This window comes from Mytilus californianus, unplaced genomic scaffold (assembly GCF_021869535.1).
Source record: "Mytilus californianus isolate M0D057914Y unplaced genomic scaffold, xbMytCali1.0.p SCAF_10, whole genome shotgun sequence".
NCBI classification, from domain to species: Eukaryota; Metazoa; Mollusca; class Bivalvia; order Mytilida; family Mytilidae; genus Mytilus; species Mytilus californianus.
In genome coordinates, this window is record NW_026262582.1 from 57,547,786 (window position 1) to 57,567,268 (window position 19,483).

Below are 19,483 nucleotides of genomic sequence, written 5' to 3' on the forward strand. Positions count from 1 at the left end.
GTAAAAATTGGTGTAAAAGGGAAAAATCTGATAAAAAATCTCTTGATTCTTATTTAAATAAATGCATGAATGTTGTGGATATTCGAAGATCACATTTTGAAAATAATTCAGAAATAAATAAAAGAGTACATAATATGCCAATTTCTAGAATAAGAAACCAACTTCAAGTACTTTCAAAGCGGTTTGTGTTTGTACTGGCCGACAAAGCAGCCAACAATGTGATGGTGGGACGTTCTTAAGAATGCAATTTTAAATTCATCTACATTCAAGTCTGTACGCTCCACAGAGAGTCATTTAGTAAACAAACATATCATAACCACATCACAGCTTAAGGCCTCTTCTGAACATTTGAAGGTCCCTACTATGTATTGGTTACCTAAACTACACAAAAAACCCGTAAAATATCGTTTCATCTCGGCCTCTAGTAAGTGTTCTACAACTAATCTTTCAGTGCTTTTAACTAATTCCTTAACTACTATCAAAGAACTTATCATTAACTTTTGTAATATAATATATGAAAATAGTGGAATTAACTATTTTTGGAGTGTAAAAAATTCTCTGGATGTTTTAGATAAATTACGTGCTTTGATGGTCCTTTTGATTCTGTTGACAGTTTTGACTTTTCAACTCTTTACACTACACTTCCACACAATCTTATCAAAAGTTTTCTTATTTAATTAAATGGTCGTTTGGTAAATCTGAATGCAAATATATTTGCTGCAACTCATTTAAAACCTTCTTCTCTTATGAGAAAGGTAAATATGCTAGATATACTTACTGGAGGTGTGATGAGATGATTGAAGCTGTTTATTTTCTCCTTGATAATATTTATGTACGTTTTGGCAATGAAGTTTATGGACAGGTTGTAGTATTCCTATGGGCACCAATTAATAATTAATAGCAGACTTGTTCTTGTACTGTTATGAATCACAGTTTATGACCAAACTCAGTAAAGACCTGTCTAAATTGCATTTAATTGATAAATTCAACAACACTTACCGTTATTTTGATGATATTTCTTTGTTAAATAATCAAGAATTTTCTAAATATATTGCCGAAATTTACCCAAAGGAACTTACTTTAAATAAATCAAATACAAACGGTAATAACTTTCCTTTCCTAGATTTAGATATTTCAGTTTTACACGGGAAACTTTACACTAAAATTTACGACAAAAGGGACGATCGTTCCCTATTTTTAATTTTCCTTTTTTGGATGGTGATGTTCCTTTGGCACCATCTTACGGTGTTTATATATCACAACTTGTTCGCTATGCCAGTGTCTGTTGTGATGTTTTAGATTTTAATGAAGGTAATCTATGTATTACTGGTAAATTATTAAGTCAGGGATTTTGTTACCACAAATTACTTAAAACCTTTACTAAATTCTTCCATAGATATAAAGATTTGGTTTTGAAGTTTGGTTGTACCTGTAGAAAACTTATTTCAAACGGGATAGCACATCCTCATTTTTACGGAGAATATTGTTTTTATTGGTATTAATATTGATTTTGTTATCAGTAAATTAAAATCTAACTAAATATTATTGTTATATACATATGCACATTCATGGCTCTACAATCTGTCAATACCTGTATCTTGGCATTGCACAAGGTCATGTTTTACTCTGATTGTTTATGACTTCTTTAAACTAAATCCATTGGATGTTGGATGTGTACTGATTGATAATTTAGTCTTAGATGCATGATTTTTTTTATTAGTTGTTATTGGTTTTGAACTAGCTGTCAGTATCTGCTAGTACTCTCAGATCTGTGCTGTGTCTTTTTGTTGTTGGGATGTAGTCAAGTACCCGTCCACGTTCACTTTGTGTTTTTGTTAGTTGTATTTCTATTTGTATCCATCTGATGAGTTAAGCCTTTTTCAACTGATTTTTATAGTTTGTTCTTATGTTGTACTGTTACACCACTGTCCCAGGTTAGGAGGAGGGTTGGCACCTTCAAACTAGTTTAACCCCTCCACATTCTGTATGTGCCTGTACTAAGTCAGGAACCTGTAATTCAGTGGTTGTCGTTTGTTGCTGTGTTACATATTTGTTTTTTGTTCATTATTTTGTACATAAATTAGGCCGTTAGTTTTCTCGTTTGAATTGTTTTACATTTGTCATTTCGGGGAGTTTTATAGCTGACTATGTGGTATGGACTTTTCTCATTGTTGAAGGCTGTACGGTGACCTATAGTTGTTAATTTCTGTGTAATTTGGTCTATTGTGAAGAGTTGTCTCATTGGCAATCATACCACATCTTCTTTTTATATATATTTGGATATGGGCACCCCAACACCTTGTCAAAAAAAGGCTCAGACTTATTTACATGGTAAATTTTCCTCCATTTTATACACATAATCACATAAAGATATAGGGCAGATCCTCCTAATTTTAAGCTTTAAAGTCAAAAGGTTATATGTTGATGTGAAAACACAGAAATACCTTGATTAATTATCATAAAACTTTATACATATAACTGCCATGAGGAGAGGAAGATATATTTAAGGTCAAGCATCAATGTCAAAACCTTGTCAGAATGATATGTAATTATTAAACCACAATAAGCAAGTGGAATAGATTCATTTTGGCATAAAACTGCTGTTGAATATTTGTTTTCCATTGCAGGGTCCACTTGGAAGAATCAAGCCAGACCAACTGCAGGTAAAGATGCAAAAACTATGTTGTGAATTAATGCTACAACAAAAGTTTAAAAGAGAAAAAGAAAGAAATATTGATGATCGTGAAATTCAGTATTTATATTACACATGTTTGTTTACATGATGATACATGAAATACTGTTTTATTATTCTAAATAGATTTAAGATCTTCCAAATAATCTGTATATGCTGTCATTATCTTTAAATGATTTCTTGCTTTGTAGGCACTAAATCCTATCCTGATATTAGGACTCATACCACTGTTTGAGAAATTGATATATCCATGTTTAGATAAATGTCAAGTTCCTAATAGGTGAGTTTGAAGATAAATTTACCACTTCTAACAGGTTTGTCATGACATAGATATAGGATTTCAAACCGATGAGCGAGATAAATATAGGTATTTTTATTAATGTGAGAGATAAAAGAAGATATACAAATGATAGGATAAACCTTGAATAGGTTATATTATTAAACCCTAAATCCCAGAATGGGGTTTAAACTGCAAGCACCTCGTCCTTCTGTCTAACTTTCATTATACCTCAAGAAACAAAGTTTTGTGGTGTATAATGTTTTGACCCGTCCGTTCATCTGTCAGTCAGTCCGTTAGTCCTATTCTTGTCATCACAACTCCTCTGGAACCGCTCAACAGAGTCTCATGAAACTTTGTAGATAATAAGGACATACTATGTAGATGTGCATATCAACATGAAATTATGATTCAACCTTTTTTCTAGGAGTTATGCTCGTTTGAACTGAGAATTTTGTTCTAAATATACTACTGCAACAGTTTGTCATTGCAACACCTCTGAATCCACACAACAGAATTTTATGAAACTTTGTAGCTATTGAGGACATAATATGTAAATGTGCATGTCCACTACAAATTTTTATCAGTTGACTTTTGTAGGAGTTATGAGTCTTTGAACTTAGGAATCTTGTGATATTTTGTTTGCCCAGTGACAATGTGGGGGTGTGGGGTATGTGAGCGTGCTCACTAAGGTTCTTTACTGTGACTTGACTGTAAGTGTTGCTTTCAACCTATTGCAACTTATTCAAAATTCTAACCAAATTGCAATTTGTTTTATAAAACCAAACTGTTCAACTGGTCAGAAATTTGAACAAACTGCTGTAGAAAACCACAGTCAAGTCGTGAAAGTGCAAGGTGATAAAACAAAGCATACTTACAATCCTATAAGACTTTAATTCCACTTCAATGTTATAATGAAAAATCAGTCTAACAGTTTGTATAGAAATTTTATTGTTATTGTCATGCTAAAGGTGATGGGTAGTAATTTTGAATTGCTATAATAATGTCCAAACTAAGCTTTCATACAATTTTTCTTTTGAAAAGTCTTCTATATTCATAAGAATCAGACATCATTTGAATGGGAGATAATCAATTTTTCTTTCGAAAAGTCTTCTATATTCAAAAGACTAATGTTTTAGGTTATCTCCCATGGAAACTTATTAACAACGTATTGTAATTTCACATATATTTTACTGAATGTAAGATGTTTCAATTCAAATGATGTCTAATTCTTATGAATATAGAAGACTTTTCGAAAGAAAAATTGTATGAAAGCTTAGTTTGGACATTTTTATAGCAATTCAAAATTACTACCCATCACCTTTTGCATGACAGTAACAATACAATTTCTATACAAACTGTTAGACTGATTTTTCATAATAACATTGATGTGGAATTAAAGTCTTATAGGATTGTAAGTATGCTTTGTTTTATCACCTTGCACTTTCACGACTTGACTGTGGTTTTCTACTGCAGTTTGTTCAAATTTCTGACCAGTTGAACAGTTTGGTTTTATAATACAAATTGCAATTTGGTCAGAATTTTTAATAAATTGCAATTGGTGGAGAGCAACACTAACAGTCAAGTCACAGTAATTACAATTTGAAATTTGGTCTTGAACTTAATAGTGCTGAGAAAGTAATTTTCAGATCTTCTTGGCATTGATTTCCAGTTTTGATGATACTTTTAATTTTTATAATACTCTCTGAGCATAATTTGAAGCTGACGTAGGATATATTTTGGAAGACATTCTATTCAACTTCTTGTTTCTATCAGGTACTGATTCTGGGTTTTTTTTTATTACAGAGCTACAGCCCTTAAATGTCTGTTTAAAATTAAATGAAAGATCAAAATCATTTACATGTATGGTAATTATTTCTAATTTTTGATGAAGGTTTTATACATTTTTGACAACCTTAATGAGTTATGTTGTGCTCATGTTTTTAATCCATCCTGGTATTTTGTATTTCCAGGCCTCTACAGAGAATGGTAGCAGGAATGTTTTTGACGGTAATAGCTTTTATTATGGCAGGCTTTGTGCAACTTAAAATAAATGTGAGTAAATCAATTGAACAAGAAAATTTACCACTTTGAACAGATGTGTCATAACATAGATATAGGATCACAGCTGTTAGAAGTGGTAAATTTAATTAAATAAAGATAACCTTATATAAATTTTGTAATAGAATAGTTTAAGCATGTGATCCTATAAAGTGCATTTTGCTATATATTTTGAACAATGTAATTTAGTTTTCTTTAATGGAATTAAGTTTTGATGTCTTTAGTGTTTTTATTGGGGGATGTTGGGTTACCATGTCAATGATGTGTATCCCAAATCTCCTCCAAGTCATATTGAATTAATCAAATATGTTGAATCTTTTATGAAACAAGATCAGTATTTTGTGGTTGTTTAATAATCTGTGCTACATACAAATGCAAATGTATGTGTCGACATAGAAATAGTCTATCTTTTGAACTCTAGCATACCTGATGAAGGTTATTTCAGAAAAAACATCATTTTAAATTATTTTGCTAACTCAGTTTATGTAATTTTGGTTGAATGTTATCCCATAGAATAGGTCAGTTCAATTTTGTTCTTTAACACTGACTAACTACATCACTTTATTTTTATACAAACAGTTATTCTTAATAACCAATTTATTTATTTTCAGAATCAGTTTGAATCTCCTTTAACATCTACAGAAATAGGTATAACTCATTACAACGTGTTGCCATGCACTGCATCTTTTTCTTCATCCCGGTATAGTCAAAGTATACGCAGTCTTCAGGTATATATACTGTATATTCTTTCTTAAGAATATGTTTTAGTTCTGTGATGGTGAATTAAGCTTAAGCTAATTGTTGAAAACTTTCAAGGAAGAATAAAAAATGCATCAGTATTCCTGTCGTATAACATATAAAGTACTGTATTCTTGACAAACCAATTTCGAGAATATTCTGGTTTATCAAAACCTTGATTCTAAAACCCATCGACAATAATTATTTTCAGTTGATTTTTTAAGTGTGAGATCTTACACTCCGGACCATGGTTTTCCCACAAAGTATAACTAGAGTGCACATGCTAAAATGTCTTGCTTGTTTTACTAACCATTGATTTTATGTTGATAGTCCTAAATATAAAGTTTTACTACAAGTATCACATAAAGTTAAGATGATCAAAGAAAATGAGGTCAAGGTCAGATAAACCAAGCCAGACAGACATATACACCTACAATCATTCCATACACCAAATATAGTTGAACTATTGCTTGTAGTATACAAGAATCAGTCTAAAACACAAAAACTTAACATTGAGCAATGGACCGTAAAAAATGAGGTCAAGGTCAAATGTAACTTTAACCACTGAATTATGAAAATGACGTCAAGGTCAGATGACACCTGCCAGTTGGACATGTACACCTTACAATCATTCCATACACCAAATATAGAAGATCTATTGCTTATAGTATCTGAGATATGGACTTGACCATGAAAACTTAACCTTGTTCACTGATCCATGAAATTAGGTCGAGGTCCAGTGAAAACTGTCTGACAGGCATGAGGACCTTGCAAGGTACGCACATACCAAATATAGTTAATATTGTATTACTCATAATAAGAGAGAAACTAAGATTACAAAAAATCACCTTTTTTTTCAATTGTTCATTGAACCATGAAAATGAGATCAAGGACAAAGAATGGACAGACGGAAACTTCATATCAAAAGGCATTTATATACAAAGTATGAAGCACCCAGGTCTTCTACTTTCTGAAATATTAAGTTAGTTAATGCTGCCAGCGCCAATGCCGCCACCGCTTGATCACTATCCCTATGTCTCGCTTTCTGCGACAGTATGTCGCATGCTTGACAAAAATTGGAATCTCCCAATAAAATAGTTATAGTGTATAGGTGTTATTATTAGGAATGTATTTTTAGGATAGGTATTTTCTGTATGTCTGTTGATTGTTCCTTCAGTATTTCTTATTAAACTATTGACTAAAAGTTTGGGAAAAAGGGTATAATTTGCCAGTCTTTACCAATTGTAATTACGAATGACTGTAATTAAATTAACATTTCAGTCAAACTGATTTTGAAAATTTCTATTGAGGTCAAACTTTTCTTTCAAGTCTTTTTTTTTAAAGAATTTTTGTCTCCCCTTTACAGAGTCAAAAAGTGAGACATAAGTATGCTGTTTCAGGCAGCGTCAACAATGTATTAGTTTGTGATCAGGTCAGTTTATTGGGGACCTTTAGTTGTAGGTCAATGATATTTGGTGTGCAGTTGTATGAGCATTGGTACATCTCATTTCCATGGAGATTATTTGGACCTGTATCTTCAGTCATGGTTCATTGACTTTGAATATTTTGCATAACTTACATGTTAAAGTATTGCTATTTTAATTTCAATATTTGCATTATACTATCAAAATAACAAAAAGGCAAGACATATCTCTGTGTTAACAGTTTTTTTGGCTATGAGTAACAAAATCCATATTACAGTGCTTTTTTTATCAATAAAACTGTCGCTCACTCTTATTATTGTTCACACCAGACAGATTACTACGTTAATCAAGTTCAGGCAAAGGTAAAGGGAAAAAATAGAAATCATTAAGCAATTGAATTTAAATTATACAAGTACAGTTTGAAAATATGCTTAATTAAATAGATTAGGCCGTTGGTTTTCATATTTGAATGGTTTTACACTAGTCATTTTTGAGGCCCTTTATAGCTTGCTGTTCGGTGTGAGCCAAGGCTCCGTGTTGAAGGCTGTACTTTGACCTATAATGACTTACTTTTAAAAATTGTGACTTGGATGGAGAGTTGTCTCATTGGCACTCATACCACATCTTCTTATATCTATTAATTAAAAATGTGTAATAAAACAAATACTGTAGAGTTATTCTAAAATGCACTCTCAAGTTGATATCCTTCCAAGGATAACACATGAAAGCCTTTCCACTTATTTCCAATGGGATCCTTAAAGTGTATATCACATAGATTAGAAAAATAAGAAATCAAGGCAATTTAAATCTTTAAAAGTTAAGTCTATCAGAAAACATAGTCTAAAAATGTCTAACTTGGATATACAAACTTCTTTATTTTATGAGTTATTAGATCTTAACTTTGTTTTATTGAGGAATGGATTATTGATTTGTTTTTTAGCAATACCATTAGTATAATACCACTTCATCTTTTCCAGATAGGTAAATTTCAGAAATTCAAACCTGGCAACATCACATGGAATGTATCTGCAGATTGTTCTACAGGAAATATCTCTCAAACATTTAATTTCATTGGAAGTCACTCATATAGACTTGTTATTCTACAAAACAATACTTTATCACTGGATCTTATTAAGGTTGGTATACCTTGTTTCTGTATTTAACGGATGTTATTTTATGATATTGAAAGATGAATGGAACCACTCTTTCTATTCTTTGTTGTCCAGGGATAGTTTAATGTATGAAGGGAGATAACTTAGATACCTTTAAGTGTATCTTCCAGCTTTCTTTACTTGAACAGTAGAAGATTAGAGTCCTGAGAAAAAGGTATAAGTACCCAATACTAACTTATTTATCCTCAGTTTCAAATTAATATACAACACATACACTGCTCAATCCAAAATAGAAAACAATAGAACTTTTGCCACACAAACAGATGATAATGTAGTATAATTAGGGCCCCGCCTAGTGGAGGGTCGCCTTATAGTGATCAATCTGTCCATAACAAATTGTGTCCACTCTATATCTAGAGAACCGTTATAATTTCATACTTTATATTTGACATGTATATTAACCAACACCAGAGGGTGTGTCATAATGTTAGTACAACTTCCTAGATCAAAGTTCAAGGTCAGTAGGGCCTACAGAGATGGCTCCCATCTCAATGATGTCTAGTTTAATGTTAAAAAGTTGGTATGACCAAAATTTATACTACTGTGCATTCATTTATTTTCTAGGGTACCAATTTGTGTAAATTGAAGAACATTCATGTATTTGTGGATACTTCATTTCGTGGTTTTTACAAATTTTGTATACTTATGTTTTGCTGAAGGCTTTAATTTGTGGTTCATTATACTCACAGAATCAACAACTTCTAAAAATCTCCATAGGGGGATTTTAAATACAAGAGGACCTGATGAATCTCTTAATTGCTTTTAGTCTAATATTCTATGGCTTTGATTGAGTAAATAAGTGTGTACATGCCATTTTAATTCTTTTTATTGCCTGCTTGGAAATATACAGTTTATATAAAAGAAGATTAAGGCAAATTCAACCATAAATGGGGAAAGTATACAGGTCTGTACCCCACAAATTCAAAGAAATCTGTCGAAATTAATCCTTATATCAATCAAATTATTCAATATTATTTCCTTTTTTATTCAGATAGAGGATCAAAGAAAGAAATCAAGGGAAGGAAATGCTTTGATAAGGTAAATCTATTAATCTTCAAAAGATTCTTATATCAATCCCTGTTATGTTCCATTTTAAAATGTCCAATTAAACATGATCAACAGGAAATGACAACATCACAATATTTTTTTTGCACAAAAATTTCATGGTGTAGCCTCTTTTTTTAACCTTTGGATTTTCATTGTCTTCATGGTATCTTCTTCTTCATTCCTTAAGGAGAAGATATATATTGTAATTTCAAAAATTTGTAAGGGTTCCGCAGAACCCAGTGTCTTGCCTACTTTTGCTGTTAATCGAAGGCTCAACAAAAATGAGGAAAAAAAGTAATAACAATATTCCTTTCAATACTATCTTTTGATTGTAAGAAGATTCTGTCCAAGTTTGGTAAAAATCCAGGATAGTTTATGAATCTAATAAATGTTTTAAATCTTTTAACTGCAGACTGTATGTAATGTTAACTGGAAAACGGAAAAAATGGATTTTTTTTTTTTTTTAGATTTACTTCTGGATACTATCTTATGATCATAAACAGCTTCTGTCCAAGTTTGGTAGAAATCCAGGATAGTTTAAGAAAGTTATTAAAATTTTAAAAACTTTAACCACAGAGTGAATGTAATGTTTCCTGGCAGAAAAACTAAGTCCATTTATAAGTAAAATACGGAAAAACAGGATTTTTTTTTTACAAAATTTACTTCTGGATTCTATCTTATGATCATAAATAAGCTTCTGTCCAAGTTTGGTAGAAACCCAGGATAGTTTAAGAAAGTTATTAAAATTTAAAAAAACTTTAACCACAGAGTGAATGTAATGTTTCCTGGCAGAAAAACTAAGTCCATTTATAAGTAAAATACGGAAAAACAGGATTTTTTTTTACAAAATTTACTTCTAGATACTATCTTATGATCATAAACAGGCTTCTGTACAAGTTTGGTAGAAATCCAGGATAGTTTAAGAAAGTAATTAAAATTTTAAAAACTTTAACCACAGAGTGAAAGTAATGTTTCCTGGCAGAAAAACTAAGTCCATTTATAAGTAAAATACGGAAAAACAGGATATTTTTTTTACAAAATTTACTTCTGGATACTATCTTATGATCATAAACAAGCTTCTGTCCAAGTTTGGTAGAAATCCAGGATAGTTTAAGAAAGTAATTAAAATTTCAAAAACTTTAACCACAGAGTGAATATTTGTGGACGCCGCCGCCGACGGAATGTAGGATTGCTATGTCTCGCTTTTTCGACACAAGTCGAAGGCTCGACAAAAACCCAATAATTGGTTTTATTATACATTCTTTTTGTTAATAGCATCACCTATCTGGTGATTTTTTTGGTACATTTTCTTTTTAGCATAAAGAAAATGCATGGCATCCCATTGTTTAAATTGGATTTTAACATGGACAGGCCTTTTCCATGGTTAATATGAGACAAATCATGACTACCTTATGTTATATTAGGATATTTTTTTTATAATTGTAGCTCATTTAGTTCAATAAACTTTTATAAAATGCCTAATGTATTGGAAATCAAATGAAAAGAATGATTTGTTTGGGAACTTTGGTTCTGGGTTATCAGGGTCGAACTGTTGTCTTAGGTTAAAAGGGTCAATCTGTGGTCCTTGGTTATAAAGGTGAATCTTTGGTCACAGTTTAACAAGTTCAATATTTGGTAACCGCCACATTCTGTTTGTGCCTGTCCCAAGTCGTTTGTTCATGTCTAACATATTTGTATTTCGTAAATTGTTTTGTTATAAATTATGACATTGAATTTCTCAGTTGAATTGTTTCGACTATAAGATAAGGGTTTTTCTCATTGTTGTAGGCCATACGGTTGCTTATAATTGCGTACATCCACTTCATTTGAACATTGGCAATCATACCACATCTCCTTATTTTTATATCAGTGGTCTGGTGGTCTGGTCACGAGTGGTAGCATGCGCAGCTTGATCACGAGAGGGCATCTGTTTGAATCTAGGCCAGGTCAAAACAAAAACTTGAAAAATTGGTATTTGCTGCTTTTCTACCAAGTATGCAGCATTTAGGAGTAACAGCAAAGACTCATGTATAACTGTTATATATAACTTCTTTTAAACTGCACATTTTTTTTCAGTGTTATGAATATGGATAATTCTATAGGCAGTGTGAAACTGGTACCAACTACTTATACTGGTACTGTTTCAGAGAAAACAGGGATCACATTTGATATCAAAAACCACACCCACTTATCTTTAGAACCTGAAAGGTAAGATAATATTTCTTAAGTAATTTTAAATTAATTATTCAGCTGTTATTTTTCAACAGTGGATTTATAGTTTTAAATCAATCATGTTTGTTTGTTTATAAACAAGGAAAATAATCAGAATTATGTGAAAAGATAGATGTTTTTTGTTGCATAAGATTTGGCATCATTTACCTCCTGGACCAAAGGCCAGTTAGAGCTGTTACAATCACAAGGTTAACATACTTAATGTCTATTGGTCAATTGGAATATTGTCTGAATCAGTGTTATGTGATCTATTTAAAGCTGGGAACTATTTCCTTTCCAACCTATTATTGTGAGCGCCATGACTGAAATAAAGGAAATTCTACAAAGTTTGTAAAAAAACATGTACTTCTAAATATTACAATCCTGATTCATGAACAGTGTGCAGAGCTTATAAATTCATACCCCACTCTGCCATTTGTATAGCTATGGCAAAGTATATCAAATAGGGTTAAAAAAGTCTGTAGAAAATTATGAAAAATACTACAAATGGTCAACTGCTTCCAAACTTTGTCAAAATGATATTTCTTTAATCTCCTGTAAGTATTGTTCTTTGACTGCCATCAAAGATGGCTACCACTGTTACTTATAAAGACATATTGACATTAAGATAAAGTTAAAGAGAATCTTTGAAAAAGACTTATTAAGCATCGATGAGGAAAGTTTTACATAAAATAGATAACATTATATTCTCCTGTATGACACAAAACGCCAAACATTGTCATCACAGTTCATACTGGAAATGGAGAAATTAAACAAATCAACAGCTACCAAACATAGATGAAATGATCATGCCCTTTAAGAGTTATAAGTTATGCCCCAAAACAACATCAGTCATTATTCCTACTGTTACTTAAATTGAACATTCTTGATATAAAATATGTTCTTATATGAAGGGTCAATTCATGACTAAGGCCTGGTGCTTAAAGACGATGTATTAACTCATTTTGCTGTAATGGAAATTTATCTGTTTACCTAATAAAATTTGATTTTAACAGTTATAAAGTTTATAAGTTACAAAAGAATGGTGATAATGAAACAGATTGGAGTTTGATGTCCAGTGTTAAGTTGGGTATAGGTGGAATATATACACTTCTGTTATATAATGAAAATAGCAAGGTCAGTATATCAAACACTTAGTAATTTATTATCATTGTTTTTTCCACATAGAAATTTCTTATAAAGATATAAAGAACCCAATAAAAAGACATTTGTGGTATTTGTCATATGCAGCCTCTTTTTGCAACAGAAATTCTGGGGGAAGGGGAATTTTCATCATTTGTTTAAACACCTAGAAGTTAAAAGGCATTTGTGTTTTTGGAAAGATTGGAACCATTATTCCAAGTCTTTCCTAAGGCACCGGCCTCCCTTACAAGAAGTGGAACAGGTTAGCCACTAAATCTACAAAATGTGTTCACACTGAAATATAGTTCCCTATTATTCTCATGTCTGTGTTCATATGCACATGTGTAAAATTTGGGTTATATTTTTATAGTTGTTCATTCAAGTATGTATGTCTTTAAGGTTTGTCAATGTGCAGGCTATTTTTGTCATTGTGATTAGGTAAAAGTAATGATACAATACCAGTGTGATTTTGATTCACACCTGTCATGATCACTAAACAATCAGAGACAAGGTGATGCCTTAATTACAAGGCCACACCTCTGTAAATGCCAATTATATTGACCACATTACTAATCAACCTCTGACAGTCTTACATAATTAAGCATACCCTTCATTATTCATCTCAATACACAAATACTTGACCTCATTTTTGAATACATAAATGTATATATTAGATGTTTGATAAATAGAAATGAAAGATTTATTCATTGCCTATTACTTTTGATATACACTACATAAAGGGAATCTGTAAAAGAGGGACGAAAGATACCAGAGGGACAGTCAAACTCATAGATCGAAAACAAACTGACAATTATGTCTGAAAGATAAATGATTTATTAAGGATTAAATATGAAATCTAAATAATTTATAAAAAAGGTATTCAAGTAAGGTCTATATTTTACTTGATAAATCTGTGCAATAATCATCTGTAATTAATTAACAATTTAGGTCAGTACACTTATCAGTGATTTGCTTGATACAGTAAGTAACATTTTAAAATTCTTAACCCAAGCAACCGATATTATTTATGCCCCACCTACGATAGTAGAGGGGCATTTTGTTTTTTGGTCTGTGCGTCCGTTCGTTCGTTCATTCGTCCGTTCTTCCGTCTGTCTTGCTTCAGGTTAAAGTTTTTGGTCAAGGTAGTTTTTGATGAAATTGAAGTCCAATCAACTTGAAACTTAGTACACATGTTCCCTATGATATGATCTTTCTAATTTAATGCCAAATTAAAGTTTTGACCCCAATTTCCCGGTCCACTGAACATAGAAAATGATAGTGAGAGTGGGGCATCCGTGTACTATGGACACATTCTTGTTTTAGTTTATTCCCCATCAATATCTGTTAACAATTTTAGTCAATTGAATACAAGAAGTGTATTTTTGCAATAAACAATGAATCCCCATTTCAATAAAATAAGTTTTTTAATTTGTTTATGTTGAAAAAGTACATCTTCAATGCCCTTTTCTGGAAAATATTAAATTATAAATTGAATAGAAATTCTCTCTACAACTTTTAATCTTCAGTGTCATATAATCATGATAATAGTTTTCAAAATCAATAAGCAATTCTTAGAGGAGAAAAATAGTATACCTATGTTTCAACTTACAAAATACCCCCAAACAACCTTCTTTGATTCGATGATGATGATGATGATGATGATGATGATGATGATGATGATGATGATGATGATGAGGAGGAGGAGGAGGAGGAGGAGGAGGAGGAGGAGGAGGAGGATGATTGATTGATTGATTGATTGATTGATTGATTGATTGATTGATTGATTGATTGAGTATTAACACTGCTTTGTACTAGACTGACACACACTGAGTCTGATTTTTAACATGCTCGTTCACAAGTTAACGGTACGCAGGAAGACATGTCACCTTACCCGGACACATTATTGTGACTCCGAGTTGACCTGTCTTGGCTCTTACTCCTTTATGCCGCGTGCTTTGCGGAGAAGCAGCAAATACCAATTTTAAAGTCTTTCGTTTGACCGGGCCGGGGTTTGAACCCACAACCTCCCACACTTGAGGCGAACACGAGACCACTAAGGTGGTATATTTTTCTTTGAGACAACAAAGTTCTGAGCTTCCAGTCTATCTGTTTGTCCCATTCCTACAAGGATAATTGAAATATCTTCTGTTTCAAAAGATAAAACATAAAAGGTGAAACATGTAACAGGGAATATTATTGGTTAAGATATAAACTGCAATTTAAACGAAATTGTTGTGCAGATTAAGGGACCCGCTATCAGTGATTCACATTTAGCTCTTTTTATCTCCTGAAAAAGTGCTTATCCTTCTAAAGACCTGCAGTTAATACAATTGTCAGCAATAGTGCTATAATGTTCTTTTTGTACACACCATACCTAAATATGATTTGAAATTATTCAAACTACTCTTCCTATCTTTCCATGAGTGATTTCCGTCACTTTGATTTAAAAAAATACCAGCAGCTGTCTAAGACACTATATGCGCTCTGGATTTCTTATGTGTTCAACCTATATTGCTGTGGACACATACAAACAACAGAAAATTAGAAAAATGGATTTTATTAATGATGACCAGGTATTCAAAAACCATACCACCATATCTAATTATTGAAAGCTTACAAAAATTAACGAACTCACAGTATTTTTCAGATATTAAAACACTTCTTGGATTATTTTTATTGTACAAGTTGTACTGTAGTTTAAAGGACAAATATGTTATTATTTTCTGTTGTACAAGTTGTACTGTAGTTTATAGGACAAATATGTTATTATTTTCTGTTGTACAAGTTGTACTGTAGTTTATAGGACAAATATGTTATTATTTTCTGTTGTACAAGTTGTACTGTAGTTTATAGGACAAATATGTTATTGTTTTCTGAATAGCATGTTATATATTTCAGACAAACCTAATGCTATTTACTAGTGTAGAACAGAACTCCTTATCCATGTTTGTGATGGTACCACAGTATATAGTTATAACTGTTGGAGAAATTCTATTCTCTATTACTGGTCTCTCATTTGGATATTCACAGGTAATTATTATGTTATAAGATTCACTAAGGATATGATACAAATGTAGATTGTTAAAGGAGCTGTTAGTATTCATGTTCTTCTAACCCACTGGGCATGGATTTTTTTTGTTACGTATTTGTTTATTTAGGTGGCTCTGCCCTTTAAAAGTGCACGGTTTTTAATGCATGTTTCTAATGACGAGAGTGTGCTCTTCATCTTGGAAACGATGGCTTTGAGGAGTCTTCTCAAAAATAATTTTGACGACATCAGAACCTTTCTCGGTGTTAATAAGCAATGCAAAACTTTCTACAAAAAAGAAATAATATAAAAAATACAGAACTGTTTGTTACTTTTTCGCATAAAATTTTAAAAGGACAGAAATATTAGAATGCATAAAAAAAAAAATTTGAAATATTGACATGGTGTACGACTGCCAAAGACACAACATTTAACTGTAAACAAAGGACCTGCATGTCACCATACGGCCTTCAACAACGAGTAAAATCCATATAGTTTGCTTCATAAGGCATCGAGAGGTTCATCTGCACGCTATAGCTATCAGGTTTGCGTATTATTATACTTTGTCACTGTCATAAATCTTTTTTAACTTGAAATATCTTCATTTTTTATATATATATCGGTCTATGCTGTTATCTCTCAATGTGGCATATGCGCATGCTTTGCTGAGAAGCACTAAATCTTTGGTTTGACCCAGTCATGGATTAGTTTAGGACCCAACAATCTACCAGGCAGTTCCAAAGACTACTAGCTAAAGGCTTTATATGTTAACAAACTATAAACTACTTACTTGGTTCAGGAAAAATTGGGATTGTAATTTTAAAGCTCTGCCCAGTACATACATTAAATTACTCTGTGTTATAGGCAAACTTTAACTTCTTCTGTTTTACTTTTTTCACATGTGTTTTTTTTTTTGAAAAGGAAACTAATAGCGTAAGTTCTTGATTTCAAAAATGAAAGTGGAGTATGTCTTTGCTGCAAAAAATTTGAATGACTATTTTCTCAATGAATGTATGAACAATGGTTTGTCCTGGGATATAATATATATGATATACATGTTATATGCTATATAGTTAGTATACTAGTCTGAGGTTTGACCTACCTGCTGCAAAGTAACAAAATTATCGGTCTATGATGATAATGAGATGAGATATCAATTTTTCTTTTTTACTGGACTCGTAGGGTTAACATGAGTATAGAAATATGACTTCCCTAATCCGACAGATAAACCCTTGCTAAGACAGGGTGTTCATACAGCTGGATGTATAAATATGCAGCCTTGTAGGGTAACAATGGGAATATTTCCCATATCTTACATAAGTTGTACCTTCATTAACCAGTGGCAGTCCATATATCTTGCCCTTCCTACTTTGCAGAACCTACATATGGTACTAATCATCAATATGTCCTCATCCTTAATATGCTTAAAAAATTTGCCATTGGACATTCAGCTAGCACCAATTAAACTTTTATTCTGTGCAATTTATACGAAAGAACTTTCACACAGAGTAGACAGATTTGATAGTGTTACAAAGATATTGATTTTCCTTTCAACCATGATAGTTGTTTTGTGAAATCAATTTCACGACACTAAATAAGGAAATAAGTTTTCTTAAAAACTATAATGCTTACAAGCAAATGGTGTGAACTATTAGGACTTGTTTCAATACAAACAAGAAGTATATCAGGATAGATCACATATTTTTAAAGTTGTTACCATAGATTCCTAGATACATCTACATGTATGGTAGTCACATTTTTCAACACATTTTTTGTGTCAACAAGAGTGCACAAGCTGAAATGTCTCAACTGCTTTACTAATAAATCATGATTGATTTATGACTGATTTTATGTTGATATTCCTAAAGATGAAGTTTTACTTCAAGTATCACAAACACTTGTGTAATCAATGATCCATGAAAATGAGGCCAAGGTCAGATAAACCAAGCCAGCCTTACAATCATTCCATACACCAAATGTTGTTGAACTATAGCATCTATATAATATACAAGAAACAGACCAAACCATGAAAACTTAATATTGACCAATAAATTATAAAAATGAGGTTAAGGACAAATGATACCTGCCAGACAGACCTGTACACCTTACTATCATTTCATACACCAAATACAGTTTACCTATTGCTTTAAGTATTGGAAAAACATACCAAAACACAAAAACTTAACATTGACCAATGACCTATTGCTAACAGTATCTGAGAAACAGCCCTAATCAGGTAACTTTAACCTTGATCACTGATCCATGAAATGAGGTTGAGATCAGATTAAACCTGTCTGAAGGACATGTAGACCTTGCAAGTGACCCATATACCTAATATAGGTATCCTATTATACATGTTGCAGCTGCTGAACTATGAGAATGAGGACAAAGACAGCAGACATATGACAGATGGACATTTTGTAACATAAGGCATCTGACTACAAGGTATAAAGCTTCTGGGTCTTCTACCTTCTGAAATATAAAGCTTGATGCAAATAGTTTATGCCGACACCAGATTGTAATCCCTATATCTCACATTCTGTCACTTTCATCACAGGCAGGAAAAAAGTTGTTGGGTTGTTGTTTTGTTTATGAATACCGGTACAGTAAAACCTGTATAAACCGGCCGGCTACGGGACTATGAAAAAGGGCCGGTTTGGACAGTGGGCAGGTTTATTCAGGTTTCCGTTTTGACCTGAAGTTAATGACTAGTGATGTCCGATATATTGCATATAAAAGTTCTGTCTGATTGTAAATTATAAACTGATAAATACAAAACGTAATAACTTCGAACGATCGTTGTTTTCAATCTTCTTATTTATTGGCTATAGAAATTTAAGAAACTGGTTGTTCCTCGAAATAAAAAAAAAAAAAAAATATTTTAAGCTTTTTTTACATATCCTCGTAAGTCAAATAGAACTCGGTAGCATCAGTCTCCAACTTGTCAGTTTCACTTTCACTTTGTGTTCATTGTTTTCATTTGCAACAGAATTCTCGCGTTGTTTGAATTGTGACACCAGAGTTTCGTTTTACTTCCATCGTTCATTTCCGACGTTAGTATAGCCGATTAAAAAGCCAGAATTTTATCAAACGAAATTTCATCATGATCTAAACTTTGTCGTACAGTATACGATACCCATGGATTATCATCTGGGTGTTCTTCATTATGATGTCATTGGTTTAGGGGTTCACAACAGGGAACCCAGGATTTTAAAAACACGAGGTAAATTTCATACTCCGCGATTTGAAAAATATTATCCAAGTTTCAACGTAAGTTCTATCCGAGATTTATTTGGCGTGTCTTTTAGTTTAATTTACACTTTTATAGTGTTTCAATAATACAGCTCACTACTGTTTCATGTGTAAGTTCACGGTTAAACACCTGGCTAATTGATTATCCTGAAAAGCTTGTGTAATTAAACAAATATGTTTTGATTTCGTATCGATCATATACTCTTATCACTTTAAATTAATTAGACAAACCGGTTTTGACAGGTAACAATTGAGGTAATTAAGAGTATTGGGACTGCATCATCAAACCGGAATTCGGAATACACAGGGTCCGGTTTACAAAGGGTATTTTAACAAAGATTATGAAGGGAAAAAAATGGGACTTTAATTTTCGGCCGGAATGAACAAGAAACCGGTTTATTCAGGGTCCGGTTTACTCAGGTTTGACTGTACTCCATA

General features: G+C 32.2%; 1 protein-coding gene across 4 annotated transcripts in view; it reads left to right on the forward strand.

Annotated features, from left to right (window-relative positions):
- The window catches only part of LOC127718879 (solute carrier family 15 member 1-like), a 63,559-nt gene that overhangs the window by 21,803 nt on the left and 22,273 nt on the right, over positions 1 to 19,483 (forward strand). For all 4 annotated transcript variants that reach the window (XM_052224939.1, XM_052224941.1, XM_052224940.1 and 1 more), the window contains 9 exons: positions 2,628 to 2,663; positions 2,884 to 2,972; positions 4,943 to 5,024; positions 5,642 to 5,758; positions 8,170 to 8,328; positions 9,356 to 9,402; positions 11,488 to 11,619; positions 12,639 to 12,759; positions 15,664 to 15,795. In XM_052224939.1, the coding sequence (XP_052080899.1) occupies positions 2,628 to 2,663; positions 2,884 to 2,972; positions 4,943 to 5,024; positions 5,642 to 5,758; positions 8,170 to 8,328; positions 9,356 to 9,402; positions 11,488 to 11,619; positions 12,639 to 12,759; positions 15,664 to 15,795 (915 nt within the window). The remainder of the gene's footprint in view (positions 1 to 2,627; positions 2,664 to 2,883; positions 2,973 to 4,942; positions 5,025 to 5,641; positions 5,759 to 8,169; positions 8,329 to 9,355; positions 9,403 to 11,487; positions 11,620 to 12,638; positions 12,760 to 15,663; positions 15,796 to 19,483) is intronic.